This window comes from Polistes dominula, unplaced genomic scaffold, assembly GCF_049000335.1.
Source record: "Polistes dominula isolate Pdom_NZ unplaced genomic scaffold, Pdom_raw_medaka contig_33, whole genome shotgun sequence".
Taxonomy (NCBI): domain Eukaryota; kingdom Metazoa; phylum Arthropoda; class Insecta; order Hymenoptera; family Vespidae; genus Polistes; species Polistes dominula.
Window position 1 is genome coordinate 5,662,097 of NW_028300998.1, and position 23,245 is coordinate 5,685,341.

Sequence of the window (23,245 nt, forward strand, 5' to 3'; positions counted from 1 at the left end):
TAAATAAATAGAAAAGAAACAAAAAATTTCAAGAAAGATTTTTGTATATACGAGGATTGGTTGAAATGTTTTGAGCCTTGACAAAAACCCTTCATTATTATTTTTTTAAATAAAAATATGGTGGCATATCTGTGATCAAAATTTCAAGTTACGAGAATCATTCTTGCAGTGACCCCGTACCATACGTGCAAATATATATGTCTTTAAGTGTGTATATAAAACGGTGTCTCTATTCTGATTCAAATGACGTGGTATTTAGGTCGAGCTGCTCGATCGCACACGATTACTCTCGATATTGGATTTCCGTGGGTAGTTCTCTTGAAGTAAAATGTCATCAGTGACGTCCGCCTACTGTATTAACGATAACTTAAATATTTACCATTTAAAGTGGTTAAATGTGATTGAATGCGTTTCATTCAACGAGGGGTTCTTTCATCATTTAATCTTATATAGTAAACAATATATAGGTCATTAATACTGACTCACTATATATACATATAATATGAATATTATACACAATGTGAAAAGGAAGATGCATGTGCATATGAACTCGTTTTATTTTTATTTCGTGCGTCTAAAAATACAGGTGAGTGAAATCAAACAATATTATTAAATGCACGTTCACATTCGATCATTCAAATTTCGCGGTAACATATGGCGGACGTGCATCGCCTAGCGTCAACGACATCTTTATCTTAGAAATTCTTTTAACTACGTCGTATTAAAATCGTTCATAACTTCGATCGGGCGAATTTTTTTTTTGTCAAACGTATCACGAAATCATAAATATTTAAACAGTTTAATAATAAATAAACCAATTTTTTAATTATCATTTCAAAATCATCGTATAATTAATAAAAATGATATTTTGTATAAAAAAGTAAGAGAGATCATTTTTGTTTTTTTTTTGTTTTGTTTTGGAAGGAGCGAGAAGAAAGAAGAAGGAGAAAGATTTTTTTTGTAGTCCATTCTCTTTTTATACTTCATATCTTGGAGTATAATCTATTTATCAAAAGTCCAAAAAGAAAAAGTGTATCTAGTTAACGTGTTCTACGCTAGAGCTCGATGTAAGGATTACAATTTGAAACATGGCTCAATAACGCGCCACTACTTTTCTCTGATCGCAGATCGTCTGTAACACACATCCGACTACCGCGCGTCGCAATTTCAAATGTTGCTTACACTAATCCTAACGAAATGTCGCGTGTAATGAGTTATATCACAAAAAGTGACATTATATTAAAATTAAATATAACAACGCCAAACGGTAAAGAGTTAACGCCCTGGTTAATTGTCAAAAATGGCTAACCATTGAAATAGTATTTTTTGTTGAATATTATTTTAGAAATAATAAACGACAAGAAAGAGTAAAAAAAGAAAGATAGATAGAGAGACAGAGAGAGAGAGAGATAGAAAAAGAAATAGAAACTTTATTATTCTCAGTGAATATATTTAATCTTAAAAATTAACGTGTGTCCATTTAATAATTAATATAATGCCGCGCATAAAAGCATCGCCGAAAAAATATGTTAAAACGAATAACTTAAATTCGACTAGCAACACTTGGGTCTTTCTTATGAAAGGTTAGTTCAAGCAAATAATATTATTATACATTACGGTTTCATTTGTATGTTGTTCTTTTAAATTAAGAGTAAAATAATGTTTACATTAAGAACAAATTACATAAGATTTGGTTACTTTGTCATATATTTTAGGAGATAGTTTAGAAGGCAAAGATGGAAATTTGCCAAACGTAGTCAAACTTAGACACCCTGCGTCAAGTCAGCCGGCTATGTTTGTCTTCAGCCCTGGTGATCTTACCATACAAGAGGTTTTAGCATTTGATGAAAACAAAAGGTCATGGTTTATAGATGATAATGTTAAGTCTGATGGAAAAATGCATCTTTCCACTCCTATTGATCCAATCTTTTTAGTTTTACCATATCTAAGAAAGGTGATTTTTTTGAAGAGATAAGAATTAAGTAAGAAGATAATTATGTATTTTTATTAGTTATTATATTGTGTATGTTATTTTAGTCACCGCAAATACAACCTCTCGACCAATGTTTATGGGACGAGGATTATCCAGAAACACCTCGCTTAGCTCATTGTCAAAACTTAAAGTTGTCTTTAGTTGCTGATCGTAAAGGTGATGAATCTCTTCAAGCTTTCAAGTACAACGAAGAAAAAACATTAAATTGGTTGAAAAAGAAAGTAGAGAGAGTAGCTGAAGTCTTAAAACAGAAAAGTATTCATGTATCACAAGGTGCTTTAAGTGCTACCTATGTTAAAAGTACTAAATATGAAAGCGGTACTGATTTAGGTAGGAACTTTCTTCATCTAATAAAAAAAGAATCATAAGAAAAGAATGAATGAACGAATGAATTTATTTACTTACAAATGTCTTCGATATTTCAGAATATTTGAAATATGCACATGGTATAGTATCCGAATATTTGGCTGATGATATAGCAAAAAAATTGGCACAATATTTAAATATACCAGATGAAGTAGAAAGAAAGCGTAAATTGATTAGTCCTAAGGAAGTATCGGAAGAAAAGAAATTCAAAAGAGATACTTTAGAAGAAGATGTAACTCCACGTACCAAAGCTTTGGATTTGTCTAAACCAGAAAAGGTTTGTTAACGATAAAAATAGGTTTCTATATATTTAATGCATATATGCATGATTTATTATTTATATATTACTTTAGCCTCAGAAAACTCCACCTATGAGTAAGAAGGAACTCTCTAGACAAAAAGCAGCCATTGGATCTAAAAGTATTACTAGCTTTTTTAAAAAAAAATGAATATTACTAGGGTTACATATTATAAATAATTTGAGACTGTAATAATAGGTTATATAGTACTTGCATTCCTATTAAAGTTATTCCTAAAACTTATAAAACTACTAAGCCAGGATGTTAATATATAATCTATTTTACAATGCGTACCATAATCATTATTTTCCTGTAACATTGTCTTATTATCCATAGTTACATATCTATATTTTAAATTGTTGGAGACTGGTTGTATAAAACTATTGTTAGCGATTTTAAAAATAATTCTTGTTTTTATAATATGATGTAAATGATGTGTAATATTTTTTAAAGCAACAGAATGGAAAAAAACATATTGTAATTTCGATCATTGTTTTCTATTGAAATTATTTATAATGATATATGTATATTATAAAACAAAGCAATATCTTTCTATAACTACTTTCGAATGTATAGGCTCTGTAATCAACCAATACCAATTATGAATTAAAAATCTTTTAATCTACGAATACATCTAATAATTGTTTCTTAACAATATATTATAACAACTCGTTATACTAAAATTTTCAATATTGTAAGCTATTTTTTATCTATCAAGATTTTGATATATCATTTTTTAAAGATTTAAATACGTGTTATTTTTAATGTGATGTCACGAATATTGGAATTTTTTAAATAATTATTTTAACAAAAATTCTATTCAAGATAAATATATTTATTATTATTTAAATTTTATTATGTTAACAAATTTGTATACAATATTTATTAAATCTATTGTAATATCAGATAAAATTAATCTTATCTTGATACAACATTGCTTTTACCTCTACCCCCTTTATGGGGCCTCCATAGGTTCAGTCATTTCTACGTCTCTGCATTTTGCATTTTGTAATTCTCTTCGTATTTCAGGTGTAATAGTATGATGCGATTGTCTTTTTAATAAATTTAACAAGGCTTCTTTTTGTTCTGAACTTATATCACTTTTGTAACGTTGCACGAAAGTCAAAAATGCTTGATGCCATAGTACTGGTAATTCTCTTTTATCCCTTTCAAATCTGAAGTATGATTTTATAAATATTTAGCATTGGGTAATTTAATCGTTTATTTAATATATAATTTATTACTAATAATAATACTTTACCTTAAAAAGTGAAACACAAGACCATCTACTACTCTGTAGGGAAGTGCATATTTTTTGTCTAAAAATACTCTCAAAAAGATACTGTTAGCACCGGTGTAATCCATTTCTGCGATTTTTAACATCGCCGCAGACGAATGTAACATTGGAATAGAATTTTTAGCTATCACCGAGCTGATAATAACTGCTTCTCTTAGCGTACATGTACCAGATTCTAAAAGAGGAAGTAAAACTCCTTTCATAAAGCCAGCGGGCTTAAACAAGGCTTTTCTCAATGCCTGATACAAATGAAAATTAAGTCTTTTGTATTCTGCTAAATCATCCCTAATACGTGGTAAGAGAACAAGATTAAAAAATCTTTGGGCCATTTTTTCTTTAAGATTGGATGCGAAGATTCTTGTTGCTTGATACATAGCTGCGGCAGACCATCTAGGTGGTTCAGTAATGTAAAGAATTTGTTCCCAGTTTCTTAAAGTCGGAATTATTTTAAAAGCTTTTGGCAATTTACCACTACGATATTTAGACAATACGTCTCTGACTCCTTGATACATTACTTTAACTCTTGGATCTAAATCTTGCATTTGTAAGGTACCTGCATCAGAGAATTGAGTTTCTATTTCCGTTTTTTTCTCTGTTAATTTTTCCATAATAATATCAGCTAATGTTCTCATCGGTACTGGATTTTTATTCATAAATTTTTCCAATGCACGTTCATCTTCTTCATTGATATCTAAGTTTTCAAAATAATAAGCATCTCCAACATCATCCTCACTGGATTCATTTTCATCATCACTAAATTCAACTCCAAGTTTTGTCAATGGTTTTTTCATAGAATTTGGTACTTGACCCTCATTATTCTCCTCTTCAATTTCCATTTGTTGTTTCCTTGCTTGCAGCAAGATTTTTCCGGTAAGATTAGAATCGACATACTGAAAAAATTATAAAATAGATTATTTCATACGTTCTTATAATTTTTTCTTTGTTAACATATATAAAATAACAAGATGCAATATAACCTCTTCATCGTCTTCATTGCGTTTTCTATTTTTCTGCCTATTTTTTGCTGTAACAATCTTCTCTCCTTCTATTTGTTCCGCTAATCCTACTTTGGATCTTTTTTCTCCTGCAGATACTTTAATTTTCTTAGCCTTACCCATATTTTTATTTTATTAAAAACAAACAGAGATATAACTCGACACGCGCGAACATGTGATTTTTAAATGGTATAAATAAGGTTAGGTTAGCTATTTATGTGCTATTTTACCGACTGATGTTAAATGCATTGACCCAAACATGCGCAAGAAATATACGGTAAAATTTAGGCGGGAATAAACACTGCGATAGTTTCATAAATTGTTTCATCTAATTTACTAAAAATTGTTTGAAAATAATAATTAAAAATATATTACAGTTTTATTTATACCATTTTAAAAATGGCACCGAAAAAAGCATCGAGAGATTATGTCAAAGATAAAGGTAAATTTTAAATTATTAATGTCAATTAATTTCTAACCATAAAAATTTCTATGTTTTTATTATATGTTACTGTATACATGTATATAATTTATAAAATATTTTATTAATTCTATTAATATATCTATTATTTTAGAACAACTGAAAACATTCTTAACTGAATTTATGGTTATGGATGATAAAAGTGGCGACAAAATATTTAAATATAGACAACAACTTACTAAACTTGCTCATCGTGAACAGATAGCTCTCATTATTGAATTAGATGATGTAAATGAGTTTGATGATGAATTGGCTGTTGCTATTGCAAATAATACACGAAGATATGTTAACGTTTTACTAGACGTATGTATGCAGTCTGCTATATTTCGATTTTATGTGTTACATTCTATTTGAACAATTTGGTCTTTCCAGCTTGTTCAAGAAATTCTACCAGATTTTAAAGAGAAACCTGTACCTCCTAAAGATGCATTGGATGTGTACATTGAACATCGGTTATTGATAGAAAGTCGTAACAGACATCCCGGTGATCAACGAGATCCTAGGAACAAATACGCTCCAGAGCTTATGCGACGTTTGTGAGTTATAAATTGTGTTTGATTTTTAAATTATGATTTAATAAATCTTAATCATATTTTTACATTATATTACAGTGAAATATATTTCAAGGATTTCAGTGATGCTAAAGCTTTTTCTGTTAGAGAAATAAAAGCTGATAAGATAGGAAAATTGGTAACGGTTAGAGGTATCGTTACTCGATCCACTGAAGTAAAGCCTATGATGGTGGTTGCTACTTATACTTGTGACCAATGCGGTGCAGAAACATATCAACCAGTATATTCAATAAAATTTCCTAATATTTATACTAGAATATATTTCATATTATATTGATAATAACATTTATTTGAATTGTAGGTACAATCGCTTACTTTTATGCCGTTGAGAATATGTCCTAGCGATGATTGTCGTGTAAATAAAGCTGGTGGTAGATTGTATATGCAAACTAAAGGATCCAAGTTTATTAAATTTCAAGAAATTAAACTGCAAGAACATGTAAGATATTTTCATGACAATTTACATTATTTTGATAAATAAATCAATTAATCAAATTTATTTCAGAGCGATCAAGTTCCAGTTGGTCATATTCCTAGATCAATAACAATCTTTTGCAGAGGGGAAACTACACGACAATGTTTACCAGGAGATCATGTAACCATTACCGGAATCTTTTTGCCCTTAGTAAAGACTGGATTCAATCCTAGGGGTGGATCTGCCCTTTTAAGTGATACGTATTTGGATGCACATGTATAAAAATTTACTATTTATTCGATTAATGATTTATTTTTTTTCTGAATTTGAAAAATATTAATTTAAATGTATATTTTAGAGGATCGTGTGTTGTACAAATTCACAAACCATAGATGACAGTAGTGCTCAGTTGACGGATGAAGAATTGGCATTATTATCGCAAGATGATTTTTATAGTAAACTGGCTACATCTTTGGCACCGGAGATTTATGGATTGGAAGACGTCAAGAAAGCTTTATTGCTGCTTCTTGTAGGTGGTACAGATAAAAAAAGGGGTGATATTAAAATTAGAGGTAAATATATTTTTTATGTTAATTAATTTGTAATAAGGAGGATAATAATTTTATTTATTTTCTATAGGTAACATCAATATATGTTTGATGGGTGATCCAGGTGTTGCAAAATCTCAATTACTTTCATTCATAACACGTCTAGCACCAAGATCTCAATACACTACAGGAAGAGGATCTTCTGGTGTTGGTTTGACTGCTGCTGTTATGAAAGATCCTTTGACTGGTCAAATGATACTCGAAGGTGGAGCTTTGGTATTAGCCGATCAAGGAGTTTGTTGCATTGATGAATTTGATAAAATGGCGGAGGCTGATAGAACTGCCATACACGAAGTTATGGAACAGCAAACAATATCGATTGCAAAAGCTGGAATCATGGCACGTTTAAATGCTCGAGTATCTATTTTGGCCGCTGCTAATCCTGCTTATGGTAGATATAATAGTAAGAGAACGATCGAACAAAACATTCAGCTTCCCGCTGCTTTGTTATCGAGATTTGATTTATTATGGCTCATTCAAGATCGTGCAGACAGAAGTAACGATTTAAAGTAATTATTCCTTTGTATCCGTGTTAGTTTTTATTATTATTCGATAACTAATTAAATGAATACGTTATATCTTATAGATTGGCACAGCACATAACTTATGTTCATCAACATTCTTCTCAACCACCTACTGAAACTGAAGCCTTAGACATGAATTTAATACGGAAGTATATTAATCTATGTAAAATAAAAGAACCTTCCATTCCTGAAGATTTAGCAGAATACATTGTCGGTAAGTGTTGGGTAATATTTTAAAGAATAATTTATTGAACTATAAAATTGAAATATTTATATTTATTATCGTTGCAGATTCCTATGTGGAAATGAGAAGAGAGTCGCGTAATAGCGTTGATCAAACTTTTACTTCTGCTCGTAATTTATTAGCAGTGCTACGATTGGCAACAGCATTAGCACGTCTTAGATTAGCGAATGCTGTTGAAAAAGAAGACGTAGCTGAAGCAAACAGATTGGTAGAAATGTCGAAGCATTCGATTAATTTTTCTGACTCCAAACCGAACAATGCTCAAAGAAATCCTATTGACAGAATCTACTATCTTATTTTGGAATTAGCCAGTGGCAATAAAACCGTTAAAGTATCAGATATATTGGAACGATGTACGAGTAAAGGATTTAAGCCTGATCAAGTGAACGAGTGCATAGAAGAATACGAAAGATTAGATGTTTGGCAAGTGAATCAAACGAGAAGACAGATTACTTTCATTCAAAAAGATTAATTCAATACATCTATTTTTATACATTTTCTTATCTTATCCTAATATATATCACATTGTACGAAAATTAACGTTTTTACATTTACTAAGAACGTTGATTTTCTTTTTTTTTTATATATATATATAAACATAATGTAATAAAAAAATGAAAAAATAAATTTGTTATTTTGACATACCATACGTCAGAAATTGAAATAATAATAATTCGTATGAGCAGGGGTAGATGGCACAGGTTGTTTAATACCTCGGTAAACTTCGGCAAAATTCGAAAGTATTCGGTTCGGCGGCGCGCTCTCGGCACGGGACGCTGTCGGCATGGTGGTCAGTCGCATCGAGCGATCCGCGAGGCGCGTGTCGCGTCCCCGTGCATATATGTGTGCGGGTGTGCGTGGGTCTCTCGTCAGTGTATATCGTGACTTTGATCGTGTCGTTTCTCAACGGTGGTGTCGTATTCGTCCATTATCGTCAACAGATTAGTAGTAATAAATAGCAATAAGAACAGCTCGTGATTGTCGTCGTGTCGGTGGACGTCTTTAAAGCTGGACATTAGTCGGTCGTCGTGTAAATTTTCCGACTATTGGCCGGTAGTAGCCGAGGTCTTTGGCTCGGCTCGGTTCGGCTCTCCGGTGTGAACGCCGCGCGTGCATGTGGTACTAGTATCCGCGACACACGGTGCTTTATACGATAATCCAAATGTTGTCTTCGGATGCGACTTTGGTTGATCATCGTTTTCTCGATAGCGATCGTGGTCCTTCTCGTACTCGCCGACGTAGCGAGTTCATCGTCGTCGCTTGACAACGCGGTCAAATTGAGAAAGGAAGACAATTTAATTGAGAGAATAATAAATAAAGAAAAATACGACGCGACAACGATAAATAATAAGTGAAGTTATAAGAAGGAGAGAAGGAGTGTAGAAAAAGGAGCATAGAGAGAGAGAAGGAGAAGGTGAACGTTCGAGGAAGATAAAAAGATATAAAAGAAGAAGAGAAGGAGAAAAGAAAAGGGGAGGAAGAAAATAAAATTTGTAAAAAGTAAGAAGAAGAAGAAGAAGAGACGAACGACGCTCGTTGGCGAATTTTAATCACATCTGTCTCTCTATCTTGTTCTCTCAGAACCCGATTAAATACTTTCTATCTTTTTAATTTTTTTTTTTTTTTTGTATTCTTCGGCTAAGTGTAAGCTCACCGCGCGCGTCGCGGTGCCATTTTGGCAAAATGAAAATAATAACGGTGAGGAGGCAGGACGTAGGGCGTGCATCACCGGCACCGCTTCTTCTCCTCCTCCTTGGGATTTTACTCGGCGGTTGCGTCGACGCCGTTCTATCGCGTTTACCGCGTTCCCTCGAACGTTCGAAAAATGAGACCAATTGCGATAAAGTCGCTTTCTTTTTTGAGAACGAGAACAATGTTGTTGCGAGGCTGATTACTGCCAGCACGGATTCTGGGACCACATCTTCTCCTGCATCCAAAAGTAAGTCTCAAATATTTCTTTTTTTTTTTTTTTATATTTTTCTTCTTCCATTACTGTTCTCGTTTGTTTTAATTGCATTTTGAACTAAGTCACGTGATCTCTTTCAAATTCAAATCACATTAACCAGTCGCGTGGATTTTGTTCCAAAATTTAAATTAGCCGCTTAAAACGAAGTTAATATTTTTCTATCTTTTCATCTGATTCGTTTTTTTTTTTTATATATTCACCAATCATAACATTACTGTTCTCATCGTTTTAATTGCATTTTCTCAACTAATCACGTGATCTTTCCTAAATTCAAGTGGTATAAATCGATCACGTGATTTTGTTCAAAAATTTGAATTAGCCGCCTAAAACGCAAGTAACATTTTTTTATTTTTACATCTGATTCGTTTGTTATATATTTACCAATCGTAATATGACTTTGTTTACAATTCAAATTATCCGCTTTAAATATCGATTCCCATTTTGTTTCTCGTTTTTATCGAAATGTTTTCATTCAAACGATTGAGATATAATAATAAATAATGTCTGTGTCGTTCGATGTAATGTTGTACGAAATCAAAGAAAACGAAGTAAAAAATAAGATATATATATATATATATATATATAGATAAAAGGAGAGAGAATCGTATGAAGGAGGAGAAAACTCCTTGCAATACACTTGCCATTTCTGAGAATTTTCACGACGATGATCAGCGGCCTAGCAGCTCGATATATACGACTTGACGATAGACGTATAGCGCGCACGTGCTGCCAAGAAATCTTCTTTAGACTTGATACGATACATGGAAGATAGAAACTTGTAAATATATATATATATAAATATATATATACTAACTTGCCATTACTCTGTTGCTATGGTCAGCTGTTATTCGCATCTAACACATTTCAATTTTATTTTATAACTTTCTCGAAAGGTTAGGTTCTTCAAGTTTAAAAAAGAAAATATCTTTTTCTTTATTCAATTATATATAATACATTATCTGTTAAAGGTTTCTAATTTCTACGTAAATCTTTGAGTAATAATAGATTTATATAATTATTATACACTGTAGAATAGTAATCGATAAATTTATAAATTTATTTATCTCCAAAATGAAAACTGTAAAATAAAAAGTATATATACACACACACACACACACACACATTTTATTTTATACTCTCTTTCGACTTATTTAAAAATTTTTTTTTTTTATGTAAAATCATCTCTGTATATTCTTTTTATAATATTTTTTTGTTTTCTCTTGAGAAAGTTTTGCCGTAAAAGTTTTACCAGAAAATATTTTCCTTCGTTCGATTATTTATAGTTATATATATATATATATGTATCTTTTTTAAAGTTTTTCTTTTCCTTTTTTTTTTTTTTTAGTAGAGTGGTTATGTTCTAAAAGTTTGACCAGAAAATATGTTTTCCTTCTTATGATTATATACATACAGGTATACTATATGTAGTGTATGATATCGTATATTTCTGTATGTATCGTACGTATAGAGACAGGAGTCGTGAAAATGTGAAAATTCACTCTTCCTACGGATATATCGCGACTTATCGATTGTCTTCAACTCTATGGTACGCGACTCACGTTTATCCTCTACGTGCCTTAGGGCAAATCTAGCAAAACCTTTTCTAAAATTTATCACATTCGATTCGACCAAGATACTTCCTATTATTGTTTATTTATTATTTTCTATCTATTTTTTTCTTTTCTTTTTTTTTTCTTTTTTGTTTTTTAAATTAACGAAACAAAACAAATGCATCTAGTTCTATTATCATATGGACACAGTATGGAATATATATAAATTTAAATTTATATATATATATATATAATATTATATATTTATTATATAACAATATATAAACTTAAATGAATTTAAAAAAAAAAAATAAAAGAAACTAAATACCTAGCTGTAGTTTTGTTATTGCTAAAATATATATAATTGTCTTAGGTGATTTTTATTTGAATTATGTATTATTTATTTTTTAAACTTTTTTTCTTTTCATTGTTTATAGAATAAAAATACCATATAAATATAACATAAAAATATAATAATATAAATATAACATATAAAAATTATATAAATATATGTATATGTGAAATATATGTAAATTATGTATAGATCATCAGGTGGATTGAAAAGTTTTGGTCTCCAACATATAAAAATTTCTTTTTATCAATTTTAAATTTACTTTGATTTAAAAATAAAAGTTGAATATTTATATCGATGCTCATCAAAACTCTTTTCACAACTCGTTTATATATTTTGTTTTATTTACGATGAACACGGAAAGAGTTTAGTTGAGATTAAGATAATCCAGTGAGAGGATTCTTCGATCTAATTGTAAGAGCTTTCATTCTAATTGCCGGAATTTATTTAGAAGCTCTTCACAGCATCGTTTCGTTAAACGTTCTTAATCCCATTACTCGAAACAGCACTCGAAACCTACTTGTAAAAATTTCCTTCAATTATCGTGAGACTAACCAATTCAAATTGTTCTTACGTTTCTCTTTACTGATCAATCGATCGATCAATTATTTAATCGATCAACCAAAATAATTACAAAAGATTAACAAAATCAATTTAAATATTTGTAAAAAAAAAACAAGTAATTTTTAATTCTCAATTTATTTTAAATTGATTAATTAAAATTTGTATTTTTTGTTTGTTTATTACTGGATAGATTGAAAAGATTTGATCCGAATATAGAAATAATTTTGTCGTTTGGTCAAACAAAAAAGAAAGAGTTTCTTTTTAGAATGAATTTCGAAATTTTTCAACTAACCCTTTTATACGTAAAGTTAGATTTTATATAACAATGTGTATCATATTTAATATAATGCACAAAATAAATATATAACTTTTTTTTATATTTATTTATTTATTTATTCATTAATTATTGATCAAAAGTTAAAAGAATTAACAGAAAAGTTAATTTAATATACGTAACCAAAATTAGATTTATACAAAAAAAGAAATATTTATTATTACATTTTTTTAAATATATTCTAACAATACGATGTTAACGTTTATATAAACAATTTATTTGTAGAATAAAAAATAATTCTTGTTAACAGATATTATGGATTTAATAAAATTTTTATTAAACCCTTTGAGTGCTTCAATACTTCTACCTAAAATGTTTTGTAGAAACAGAATAATTTATTATTAATCAAATTATATTTAATAATTAAAGTTTTTCTTTACAATTATAATTTATATAATACATATAAACATCACATTATTTTACATTAATATAAACAAACACATATGCGTCGATAGACCACTCTGATAATTTTTATCAAACGCATATATGCGTCAATAGCATTCAAAGGGTTAAGAAAGCATCAATCGTGTGCATAGAATTTCGTTTTGTTTTGTTTTTTATTGTTTCTTTTCATTGAAAATACTTTTTATATATATATACATATATGAATAAAATACGTGGATACATACATACACATATACAGATGTATTAGTAGATAGAACATACGTGAACTCAGTGAACTCACTGGTTCGCGAACGTAAACCTGGGTAATTCGTTCTAATTAGCTCGGTGTGCATCGTTGCGTGGGAATAACATTTTGGCTAATGAGTACGACAACGGCCAATGTTAACGTTCCTGCGATGTTCACGAATCAACAAAATAACAATACTAACTTCGAAAGGATAAACATTGTGTTATGATAACGCCTTTTCAAATATAAGACCCTTTTTAGATCATCTTTACAACTTCATTATACTCATTCTTTTTAATTTTATCAAATACGGAAGGAAAAAAAAATAAAAAAAAAATATATCATATAATAATCATTTTTGTCATACGATATTCCTCAAAACTTCCTAAGCTAGTATTTTTAAAATCTTAAAGAAAAAAAATGAGTATAATTGATTTTTAATATGATTTACAAACTTTGATACGAGTTTGTAGTTAAATTTTGATTATTATTATTATTTTTTTTTTGTTAATTTTTTCCTTTACTCCCAATTAATTTTAATAACACACTTAACAAAAAAAAAAAAAAAGAAGGGAATTTATATTTAGAAGTTGCCTTGTACACAGGAGTTTTACGAGAACGAAGAAATTAGAGAATTTCACATTTGTAATTAATAGTTTTGATATATAAAGTTTCAAACATAACGTTTGAAATAAATTTCCAATTATAATAATAATTATTACAAAATTATTATTTCCAATTAAATTTACCTAGAAATTACTTCATAGGTCCACATTTAGCATCCATTTATACATATTAAATTAAACGATATTATCCTATGATAACAAAAATATGATTTTATGATTATTTTTTGATCGAACTTTGTTATCATCGATATAAACAATAAAAAAAAAAATAAAATGTTCTTTCATTCGAAGAGGTTCTTAACAAATGTAAATTATTCCTTCTTCATCTTCATCTTCTTCTTCTTCTTTTAAATAAATTTGCATGAGATTTATATATCGAATGATTTTATAAGAATAATAAAATAAAATCGATTGGTTAGTTCGTTTTCTTACATTAATCTTGACTAAAGAAAAACGCATTTAAAAGACATCCGGATGATTGTACCCTAACCCAGTTTGCACGAATAGCCAACCCACTCGACGAATCAAGAACGAAGGGTCGCTGATGTAGCTTCCGGCTTTATAAACTCTTCCCGGCATTAAGAGACCTAGATCGCACCTAACGGAGCCGCGTACTATGCAACGATTATGTAATCCTAACATATTATAATGCATACACCAAATGCACTATTAGATTATGTTACCACATCATCATGTCTAAGGAAGTTTATTGCGATGCAATGTTATTGGATTTATGTCTAATACTATATAATTATATCACCGACTAAATTCATTCTATGAACAATTTCTTTTTTTTTTTTTTTTTTTAATACAATTTTATTGGATTATGTGATAAGAATAATACGAATAATATGTGTTACAATTTTATTCTAATTTTTTACATTTTTTCGTTTTGTTATATAAACGTTTATGTTCACTGTTTAATTGTTTGATTTTTTAAATTAATTTTATATTAAATTTTGTTCTTAATATTTAATATTTGATAATTGAAATAATTTGATTTTTTGTTTTTACCTAATTTAATGTTTATGATTTATTTCTATTCACATGTGATTTAATTCTTTTTCTTTTTCATTTATATTTTTATAAATAATATTTATTAAAATTACAATTTAATATTATATAAATATATTAAAATTAATATTATAATATTATATTTATTAAAAATATATTTTTAATAAAAATAATTAAATTTATTATTTAATCTAATTCGTACGTGTGTACGTATAAAAGATTCAGGATAATAATTAAAATAATAATAATTATAATTATTATTATTTTCTAATTTTTTAAATTTAATTAAGAATAAAAAGAAAGAAACAATATTTTTCATGGTTTAGATAATTTTTGATTGTATCTTTATCGACAAAATTACAAGGTTTAATGTTAGATACAATAACTCGATATGCATTTGTGTATGTAATACTTAAGATTATTGGAACAATAATACATGCAATTAGGTTCTCATTGGTGTCATTAAGAAACATTTGCATGACTTAAGGTCGTTTTAAAATTGCCAATGAAATAAACATTATCGAATAGTATTAACGATATATCTTTTCCAATAACGTTATCTTAATTTGCGAATGTGGGCTTAACGAACCAATGCGATACGGTGCTTGAGGTATAACTTGGGGCAGTATAGTAATTTCATTGACGAGAGAATGAGAATATGATGTTTTTTAAAGTTCATAAAATAAAAAAAGAAGAATATAATAATAATAATAATAATAATAATAATAATAATAATAAAATAACAACAACGACAACAAAATATTAGACAAGAAAAAGGTAGATTGAATATTCAACACAACAAAACGGTAGATGAAACAAAAAATAATAAATATAATAATAATAATAATAATAATAATAATAATAATAATAAGAAAAAGAAGAGAAAGAGGAAGAGAAGGAAAAAGGTAAAAGGTAAAAGGTTCATCGTGAGAGAACGAGACCTTCGAAATCGTTGAAGGTTTTCTCAGTTCATACCCAAGATGCATCGTAAAATTTAAAACCTAAAACGTTAAAGCTATCGGATGTTGCTTCTTTGGCCATTTACTATTTGTTTTATTTTTATTTTTATTTTTATATTCCTATAATATATATATATATACACCTATACCTTATTTTTCTTTTTTTCTGTCCGTTATGTTGGTATAATTCGAAACGATGTCAGAAACAGCCATTCAATTCACTCTCGTATCATCGGAATAAATTGTGCGATATTCTCCTATCGCAAATTTTCTCTCGTTTAATTTTTTTTTTTTTTCTCGATTTTATTTATCGATCATTCGTTGACGTTGAGATATATTAAAAAGAAGAAGAAGAAGAAGAAGAAAAAAACAACAGGAAATAAATAAATAAAAGTCGCGATAATCCAGTCACAACCAACCGACGTTGACAACGACAATCAAATTTGAGAATTTATGTGAAAATTTAATATTGCTTTTTCATTCTATTTTTCTGTTTTTCATATTGTTTCGTTTCATTTTTTTATTTTTGATATTTTTATCCTTTCTAACTCTTCGTCATTTTATTGATAATTACAATGGTACTCTTATTTGCGAAATTAAAGAAAAAAGTGAAGGAGAGGAATAATCGAATAATTGAATTAACGATGTTGCAAAAAGTTTGAAAAGAAATGAAAAACATAGAATATCCTTTTTTTATATTTTGTATATATTTATTTTATATAGTTTATTTTTTAATTAATATTTCATCTATTTTACTTTGCCATCAATTTATTTATATTTCGAATGGTTTTTATTTTCTTACTACTTGTACTACTTTTTTAAGAGTTCGTAATTTGATCAAAATGTTTCTATTATTTTATATAACGGGTGAGCCATCAAAAACAGAATAATATTGCTGATAAAAAAAAAGAAAACAAAAAAAAATAGTTAAGACAAAAATTACTTGATTTTGAGAACAGCATAATCTCGTAATACGTATATGTAACGTATTAAATTTTTTAATTAAATTTATACAATTAATTATTTTTTTTTTCTTGTTTCACATTGTTTAATTATAACAGTTAAATATCAATTAATTGAATTAAAATTTTTTCAAAATACATACACACACACACACACATACTTAAGTTATTCTTTTTTAATATTAATTACAAACAAAAATTACAAGCCTAAAAATTGTTGGTTCACCTAAAAAACTTTAACATGCGACACTTTAATAATTAATTATTAAATGTATATTTTAATGAAATAATTGTATATTAATTTAAGTTTTCCAAATAGATAAAGTCACCAAATATCTAATTGTATAATATTACAAAATTATTAACATGAGATAATTTTCAATAAATTTCAATCGAGTTATTCAAACGGTCTGTCTTAAATGTATCATCCTGTATATATCTATATATCTTTTTCTATCTCATGTAACCGATATCTATACCTACCTGCTTTTCATCCTGTTTACTCAATCGATTTAATATTTACGAAAGTATGTTGTCGATAAAAAGATGACGATTTAAAAATGCATCAAGCGTATTCGCAGATCTATATAGATCTATATAGATCTATATGTATGTATATGTATTATGTATGAAAGTATTTATTTGTATATATATATATAGTACGTATGTACTTTATGTCTCGATGATGGTGTCCGATAAGAGGACACCTTATCGATAAGTATTTTCAACCCTCTCCAAAGGTACTTTCCTGTTTCTCCTTCTTCTTCATCTTCTTTTCTTCCTCTTTTTTTTCTTATTATTCTATCACTATCACGTGTACATTAGCTTTTCCCTTTCAATTTCTTTTTATTATTCTTTTTTTTTTTATGTTTTCCTTGAAAAAATATTTGATTAACCAAATGTTGTTTGATGGGTTGACATTTTTTAAAGTTCATTTTACAAATTAATTGCAATCTCTTTTAAACATTGTTTAAGCTAATTTCATTTAATTACAAAATTTACGAATTTATATAATATATTTATACCATAATATATATATATATATATTTTAAAATTATACAGGATGGTGATCGAAATTATTTTTATAAATTTATTCTTTTTTTTTCTCAATTGTATACGAGCTTGTCGTTTATAATTATTTTTTAATATAAATATATATATATATGTATATGTGTATATATAATACATATGTACAAACCATAAGCAACCATAAGCTTTTATGTGGGTTAAAAATTCTACGATAATAATAATAATAAAAAAAAAAATCGATTATACTTTATCAATACTTTTTTACCTCTCATCTTATATATAAACCATACTTTTTTATCGGATCATGATCAATAATTTTGGATTACCGACCAAAAAGAAGAAAAAAGAAAAACCAGTCTGATCGACGAACCATTCGATATTTATTGAAAATGAAAAGAGACTTTTTTTTTTTTTTAGATCCGCGTGAAGAAAAGAAAGCTATGGAAATAAATTAAAAAAAAAAAAAAAAAAAAAAAAAAAAAAAACTTGAGACTCATGAATATATTTCCAAGAAGAGGAATATAAATAAAGATGGCTCTCGGGAGTGCTAGAAAACGCGTAAATTTGTCGAGTGCCCTCCTATTCCCTCACCCTTCCTTCTTACCTACGTCCCCTTTCTTTTCTTAACTTTTTTTTTTTTTTCATTTTATATGTATAAGTATATCGAATTGTCTTCGATAAGAAAATTATACAGGATGGTGATCGAAATTATTATTTGACTGAACCATAAGTTCATAGGTTACTTTTACAAATTTATTCTTTTTTTATTTCATTTCTATACGAGCTTGTCTTTTATAATAATTTTTTAATATATATAAAAAAAAAAACGAAGCTTTGAAAAAAGAATAATAATTAATTACATTATTCAATTAATTAAATTAATATTTAAATTGAAATATTCAAATCTCTTACAATTAAACTTAAATGATAATATATAAATATATATCATTAGCATCAAATGATAAATAAAATAATTTCTAGATAAAAAGAAAAAAAAAGAAAAATAGAAAAAGAGAGAAAGAAAGATAGAATATTTGAATAATTTCAAATTAAATGTTGAAATTATCTTAGAACATTTGTGGCTGTTTTAATTGTCTTTAGTTTAGTCCCACACCCAAGTATAAAATAAACTTCAATATAGAGCACAGAACTGTATCAACATAAGTATGAGTGAATATTATTCCAGGGACGGTGTATTTCGATCGGTAAAACTTTTCGATAGCATTTGCTGACTTTGATGTGTACACATAGTGTTATACATATACACATGTATGTATGTTTTGTATGTGTGTCACGTGAGAAGAAATAGTAGACGGTAGTATAGCAAGCAAGGCGCGGTGTTCCTTCAATTCAATTCCATTTAATATCACTTAAACGTTTATCGTGTAACAATCGTCGAAAGACCATGGTACCCATGATAGTAGGGACAATATAAATTAGAACCCCACAATTGTACACTTAAGAACGCTTTTGCTAATGTCATTTCCTTCTCGTCTTTCACTCTATCTCTTTCTATTTCTAACGATACTTCCTTCTACTCTCTCTTTCACTCTAAATCCTTTTTGTCCCTTTCGTTTCCTTCACTAATCAGTTTTTTTCTTTTTTATAAATTTTTATAATCTATTTTTACTATTTTGTTATTAACCCATTCGAGACCACGACTTTTTTCGAACATGGTTCAAAAGAGCCATTTCTTTTTTTTTTTTGGTTATATTGCCAATTTTACAATGCCAAATTTTGTTCACAAATTATTATTTTAAAGATACTATTTATACAAAAAAAAAGTCTAACTTTAATCAAAATAACTGATAATAGCAAAGTATGATTGCGCACATACTGTGTGTAAGTGGTTTCGAATGGGTTTACAATTAACTTTTACAGCTAAACGATACTAACATAAATAATAATTAATTAGAAATTTAGTGCTCCTTACTAAACATTTTATTACAATATAAAAATTATGTATATAGGTAGATAAAGGTGTATTGGTAAATTCGATATTGAAAAACTAGAGTAAGTGATTTTTATAAATTATTTTAAAATTCTTGACCCATATAGAAACTTATGACCCACATTCTGTACAAATATGTAGAGATTTTAAAAAAATAATGTAAGAACTCATGGCCAGTGTGTTATTATATTTTTTTAATATTATATTTAATTATATAATTATCTATATATACAGGGTGATCTGTAACTGGTAACTGGTAATCTTTTCTTTCAATTGCTACGAACTTTTCGGAAATATCCTACGAACTTTTCGGAAATAGCCTACAAACTTTTCGGAAATACCCTACGAACTTATCAGATCAAGTAGACGCGTACTGTGCGAAAATTCAAAGTTGATTTTTTCGAAAACAAAGCATCAAACGAAAAATTGTTATTCTATATTTTCGATTTATTTTTTCATGTAGAATCACTCCCTTTTCGTTTGTATCACCAGGTACCGATTACCCTGTATATATACGATATTTAGGTGTATAGTTGGATATATATAGTTATATAATTAAATCTAATATTAATCAAATAGTAGAAAAAATTAGTACAAAATTATCCTAATTAGTACTTTTAAATTATACAAATATATGTACACATAGATGTATTATACATATGGTTGTATAGTTTTAATTATACAAATATATATATACATATATATGTACATATGGTTATATAAATAGATATAATAATAAAAAAATAGAGAAAAATAATAATAATAATAATAAAAAAAAGAATGATTTCATATCTTATGATTCATCTTTCCTTATCTATAAACTTTAATACATGGTACTTTTGTTATATGTATAGATAAATAGATAGTTATATAGGTAAATTCAATGGTAAAGAGTAGAGTAACAGAAAAAGTGAGAGAGATAGATAGAAATAAAAATAAAAATAAAAATAAAAATAAAACGTAAGAGAACTGTTGAGAGGAACCAGTATGACCCTCTAGAGGATACCCGTTAGCCTCATTTTATTTGTTCGTCCATGACCCTCCTCTTTCAACGTAGATGTCGGTCTAACGTATTTTATCGGGCAATCGTCCTCCTGTAATTGCACAAGACGACCAAGTAGCCATCTTCTTCTTTCCTTTTCTTTTCGTATAAATCTTTCTATCTCTTTCTTTCTTCTTCCCTTTTCTCTGTGCAACTTTTGCGTGTGTTGTTATAATTGGGAGAAAAAAAAATAGGCGGATAAGGACTGGTGATCGACAAACAGCTGCCTTTCCTGACTGCTAATTAATTACAATAACGTTTGCCAAGTGGAATAGAACAAGACAAATAAGACAACGAAAAAGAGAAGTTGGGATAGAAGAAGATGAAGATGAAGATGATAATGATGATGATGATGATGATGATGATGATGATGAGAAACAAGAAGAAAAAAGTATTTATTCGTTTCTTTTATAAACGAGAGACAAGACGAGAATAGATACGACAATTAAAAAGACGAAACGTATCTGTTCAGTAAAGATGTTTCCTTTTGAAATCTTTATATTTATATAAAGTAAACTTATAAATATATATATATTCTCTTTTATCTATCTTTTTCTTTTCTTAAAGAATTTAAATGAATTAAAGTATTTCAAAGTATTCTACGTTCAAGTTTATTTTACGTTAAATGGGGTCTTGAAATTTTAGATAAACTCTAAGTTCTTAGGTGATATTTTACATTCAATTTAGAATTTTTTAAAATTCTTTATTCAATATTATTGCATATTAATATTATGTCTTTGTACTAATCTTTTATTTGAAATTTTTATACTCTTAAATAATTTAGATTAATTAAAGCATTCCAAAATAGTCCAGAAATCTTCTTATTAGATAAATCCCAAATTCTATGAGGGTTTTTGCATTTATTTGTAAATTTGAAATTATTCAATAGTCATTAAATTTTTTTTATTTATTATTTCAATATGTTATATATTTATTATCATGTATATAATATAATTGTAAATGAGAGATATGAATATTTTTAAATATACACTTAATTTGTAGTTTTAGTATTAGTATTAATTAATAATAAATAAAATATTAAAATATTATAATAATTTAAATAATTAATAATAATTAAAATATTATTAATAAATTAGTATTATAGTTTCAGTATTAAATATTAATTATTATTATTATTATTATTATTTAGAGGTCTTATAAATTAATTTATACTTTTTTATATTAAAACACTAAAAGACAAGTTTGTAAAATTGTTATATAAAATTAATTCTATTCAATATTATTATATTTATTATTATTAATATTATATTTATATAAAATTCTTTTCTTTGATCTAACTTAGTCTTCTCTTAAAGAGTCTGATATTAGAAAAAAAGAGATTTCTTTAACGCTTTTAAACGTTCAGTTTGAGTATCCTCGGTATTAATTTTTCAAAGAAATTACTCGGAATAGAATGGCACAAAAGAAAATGGCGGGTGATACGAAGACGAACGTTTAAATGGAAATGGAGTATGTTATCTCCCTCTTTCTCTTTATTCAAGTATTAGTTACACCTATACATACGTATATATATATACATACATGCACGTACTACACATATATATGTACATTCTCGATTGGATGAATCGTTCCGCGATAATTTTGTCCTCTAATCGAGACGCGAGGAATTTAATTGTTCAGTTCCTCGTTAGTTCGTTCGTTCACTCGTGAACTTACCAGACAAGAAGAATAAGAAGAAGAAGAAGAAGATGATGAAGATGAAGAAGAATAAGAAGAAGATAAAAGACTCGCGTGCATCCATCCCTCGAGGAATTTGATTTACGACTTCGGATTAATGAAATTTTCGTCGTCGAATAAAGTTCTTTTGCGGTTGTTAAAACACGACTTGGTTGTTCTATTACAGGTGTTCTCAACCTTCTTCTTCTTCTTCTTCTTCTGTCCTTTCATGGGCCACACATTGTGCTTCCGATTCTTATAATCAAAAAAGTTCACGTATAATAATAATAATAATAATAATAATAAATGTAATCATTTTGAATGGAACAGTATAGAAAATATTACAAGTTTATTTCTTAGGTTTTTTTAAAATGAAAAAGTTGAAATTAATTTGTCGTTGAAATGATTTGTTGAATGAAAAGATCAATGTTATAAAAATATAGATATCCGTTCGTTTAAAAATTGATTATATCTATATATGCTTGTATCCATTGAAGATAAGAAATTAAAGATAATATTTTTAGATTTGTCCCTTTTTCTCTTTTTTTTTAATATTATATTATGAATCCAATATCGATTAGTTCAAGATAGAATCGGATTAAAAGTAATGATAGAGGGAAAGGATATCTGTTTGCAACCGCACAACCAATATGGATAACTCGATACCACCGTGTGCACCTAAGTTATATTGGAAATAAATGATTTTTTTTGTTTCGAGAAACGTTGGTTAAAGATCTGCGGTTCTATCGATAACTATAAACGTTAGCGATTAGTGATTATGTTCGTTTAACTAT

General features: G+C 27.9%; 4 protein-coding genes across 4 annotated transcripts in view; 3 read left to right on the forward strand and 1 right to left on the reverse strand.

The window, feature by feature from the left end:
• The first annotated feature begins 243 nt into the window (after nt 1-243).
• On the forward strand, nt 244-3,283 carry LOC107065880 (ribonuclease H2 subunit B). The gene is made up of 5 exons (XM_015319950.2): nt 244-1,583; nt 1,716-1,954; nt 2,038-2,323; nt 2,419-2,636; nt 2,713-3,283. Exons 1-5 carry the CDS (start codon nt 1,496-1,498, stop codon nt 2,806-2,808), a joined length of 927 nt encoding a protein of 308 aa, XP_015175436.1. The 5' UTR covers nt 244-1,495; the 3' UTR covers nt 2,809-3,283.
• Nucleotides 3,284-3,472: 189 nt separating this feature from the next.
• bys (Bystin) lies at nt 3,473-5,172 on the reverse strand. The gene is made up of 3 exons (XM_015319976.2): nt 4,933-5,172; nt 3,920-4,845; nt 3,473-3,833 (listed from the first exon to the last, which is right to left on the reverse strand). Exons 1-3 carry the CDS (start codon nt 5,071-5,073, stop codon nt 3,614-3,616), a joined length of 1,287 nt encoding a protein of 428 aa, XP_015175462.1. The 5' UTR covers nt 5,074-5,172; the 3' UTR covers nt 3,473-3,613.
• Nucleotides 5,173-5,219: 47 nt separating this feature from the next.
• On the forward strand, nt 5,220-9,403 carry Mcm7 (minichromosome maintenance 7). The gene is made up of 10 exons (XM_015319963.2): nt 5,220-5,392; nt 5,526-5,734; nt 5,804-5,967; nt 6,043-6,223; nt 6,305-6,442; nt 6,509-6,694; nt 6,777-6,990; nt 7,058-7,535; nt 7,613-7,764; nt 7,842-9,403. Exons 1-10 carry the CDS (start codon nt 5,350-5,352, stop codon nt 8,264-8,266), a joined length of 2,190 nt encoding a protein of 729 aa, XP_015175449.2. The 5' UTR covers nt 5,220-5,349; the 3' UTR covers nt 8,267-9,403.
• The window catches only part of dally (division abnormally delayed protein), a 121,282-nt gene continuing 106,667 nt past the window's right edge, over nt 8,631-23,245 (forward strand). Inside the window, exon 1 of the mRNA XM_015319989.2 lies at nt 8,631-9,733. Coding sequence (XP_015175475.1) covers nt 9,478-9,733 — 256 coding nt within the window. The 5' untranslated portion in view covers nt 8,631-9,477. The remainder of the gene's footprint in view (nt 9,734-23,245) is intronic.

Excerpts from the sequence above, each read along its gene's own strand:
- LOC107065880 (XM_015319950.2), top strand. The coding sequence starts at position 1,496 with ATGCCGCGCATAAAAGCATCGCCGAAAAAATATGTTAAAACGAATAAC. Across the intron at positions 1,955-2,037 it reads TTTTACCATATCTAAGAAAG|TCACCGCAAATACAACCTCT; the intron begins GTGATTTTTTTG and ends ATGTTATTTTAG. Across the intron at positions 2,324-2,418 it reads TGAAAGCGGTACTGATTTAG|AATATTTGAAATATGCACAT; the intron begins GTAGGAACTTTC and ends TCGATATTTCAG.
- bys (XM_015319976.2), bottom strand. The coding sequence starts at position 5,073 with ATGGGTAAGGCTAAGAAAATTAAAGTATCTGCAGGAGAAAAAAGATCC. Across the intron at positions 4,846-4,932 it reads GCAATGAAGACGATGAAGAG|TATGTCGATTCTAATCTTAC; the intron begins GTTATATTGCAT and ends TAATTTTTTCAG. Across the intron at positions 3,834-3,919 it reads CTTGTGTTTCACTTTTTAAG|ATTTGAAAGGGATAAAAGAG; the intron begins GTAAAGTATTAT and ends ATCATACTTCAG.
- Mcm7 (XM_015319963.2), top strand. The coding sequence starts at position 5,350 with ATGGCACCGAAAAAAGCATCGAGAGATTATGTCAAAGATAAAG. Across the intron at positions 5,735-5,803 it reads ATGTTAACGTTTTACTAGAC|CTTGTTCAAGAAATTCTACC; the intron begins GTATGTATGCAG and ends TGGTCTTTCCAG. Across the intron at positions 5,968-6,042 it reads CCAGAGCTTATGCGACGTTT|TGAAATATATTTCAAGGATT; the intron begins GTGAGTTATAAA and ends ATTATATTACAG.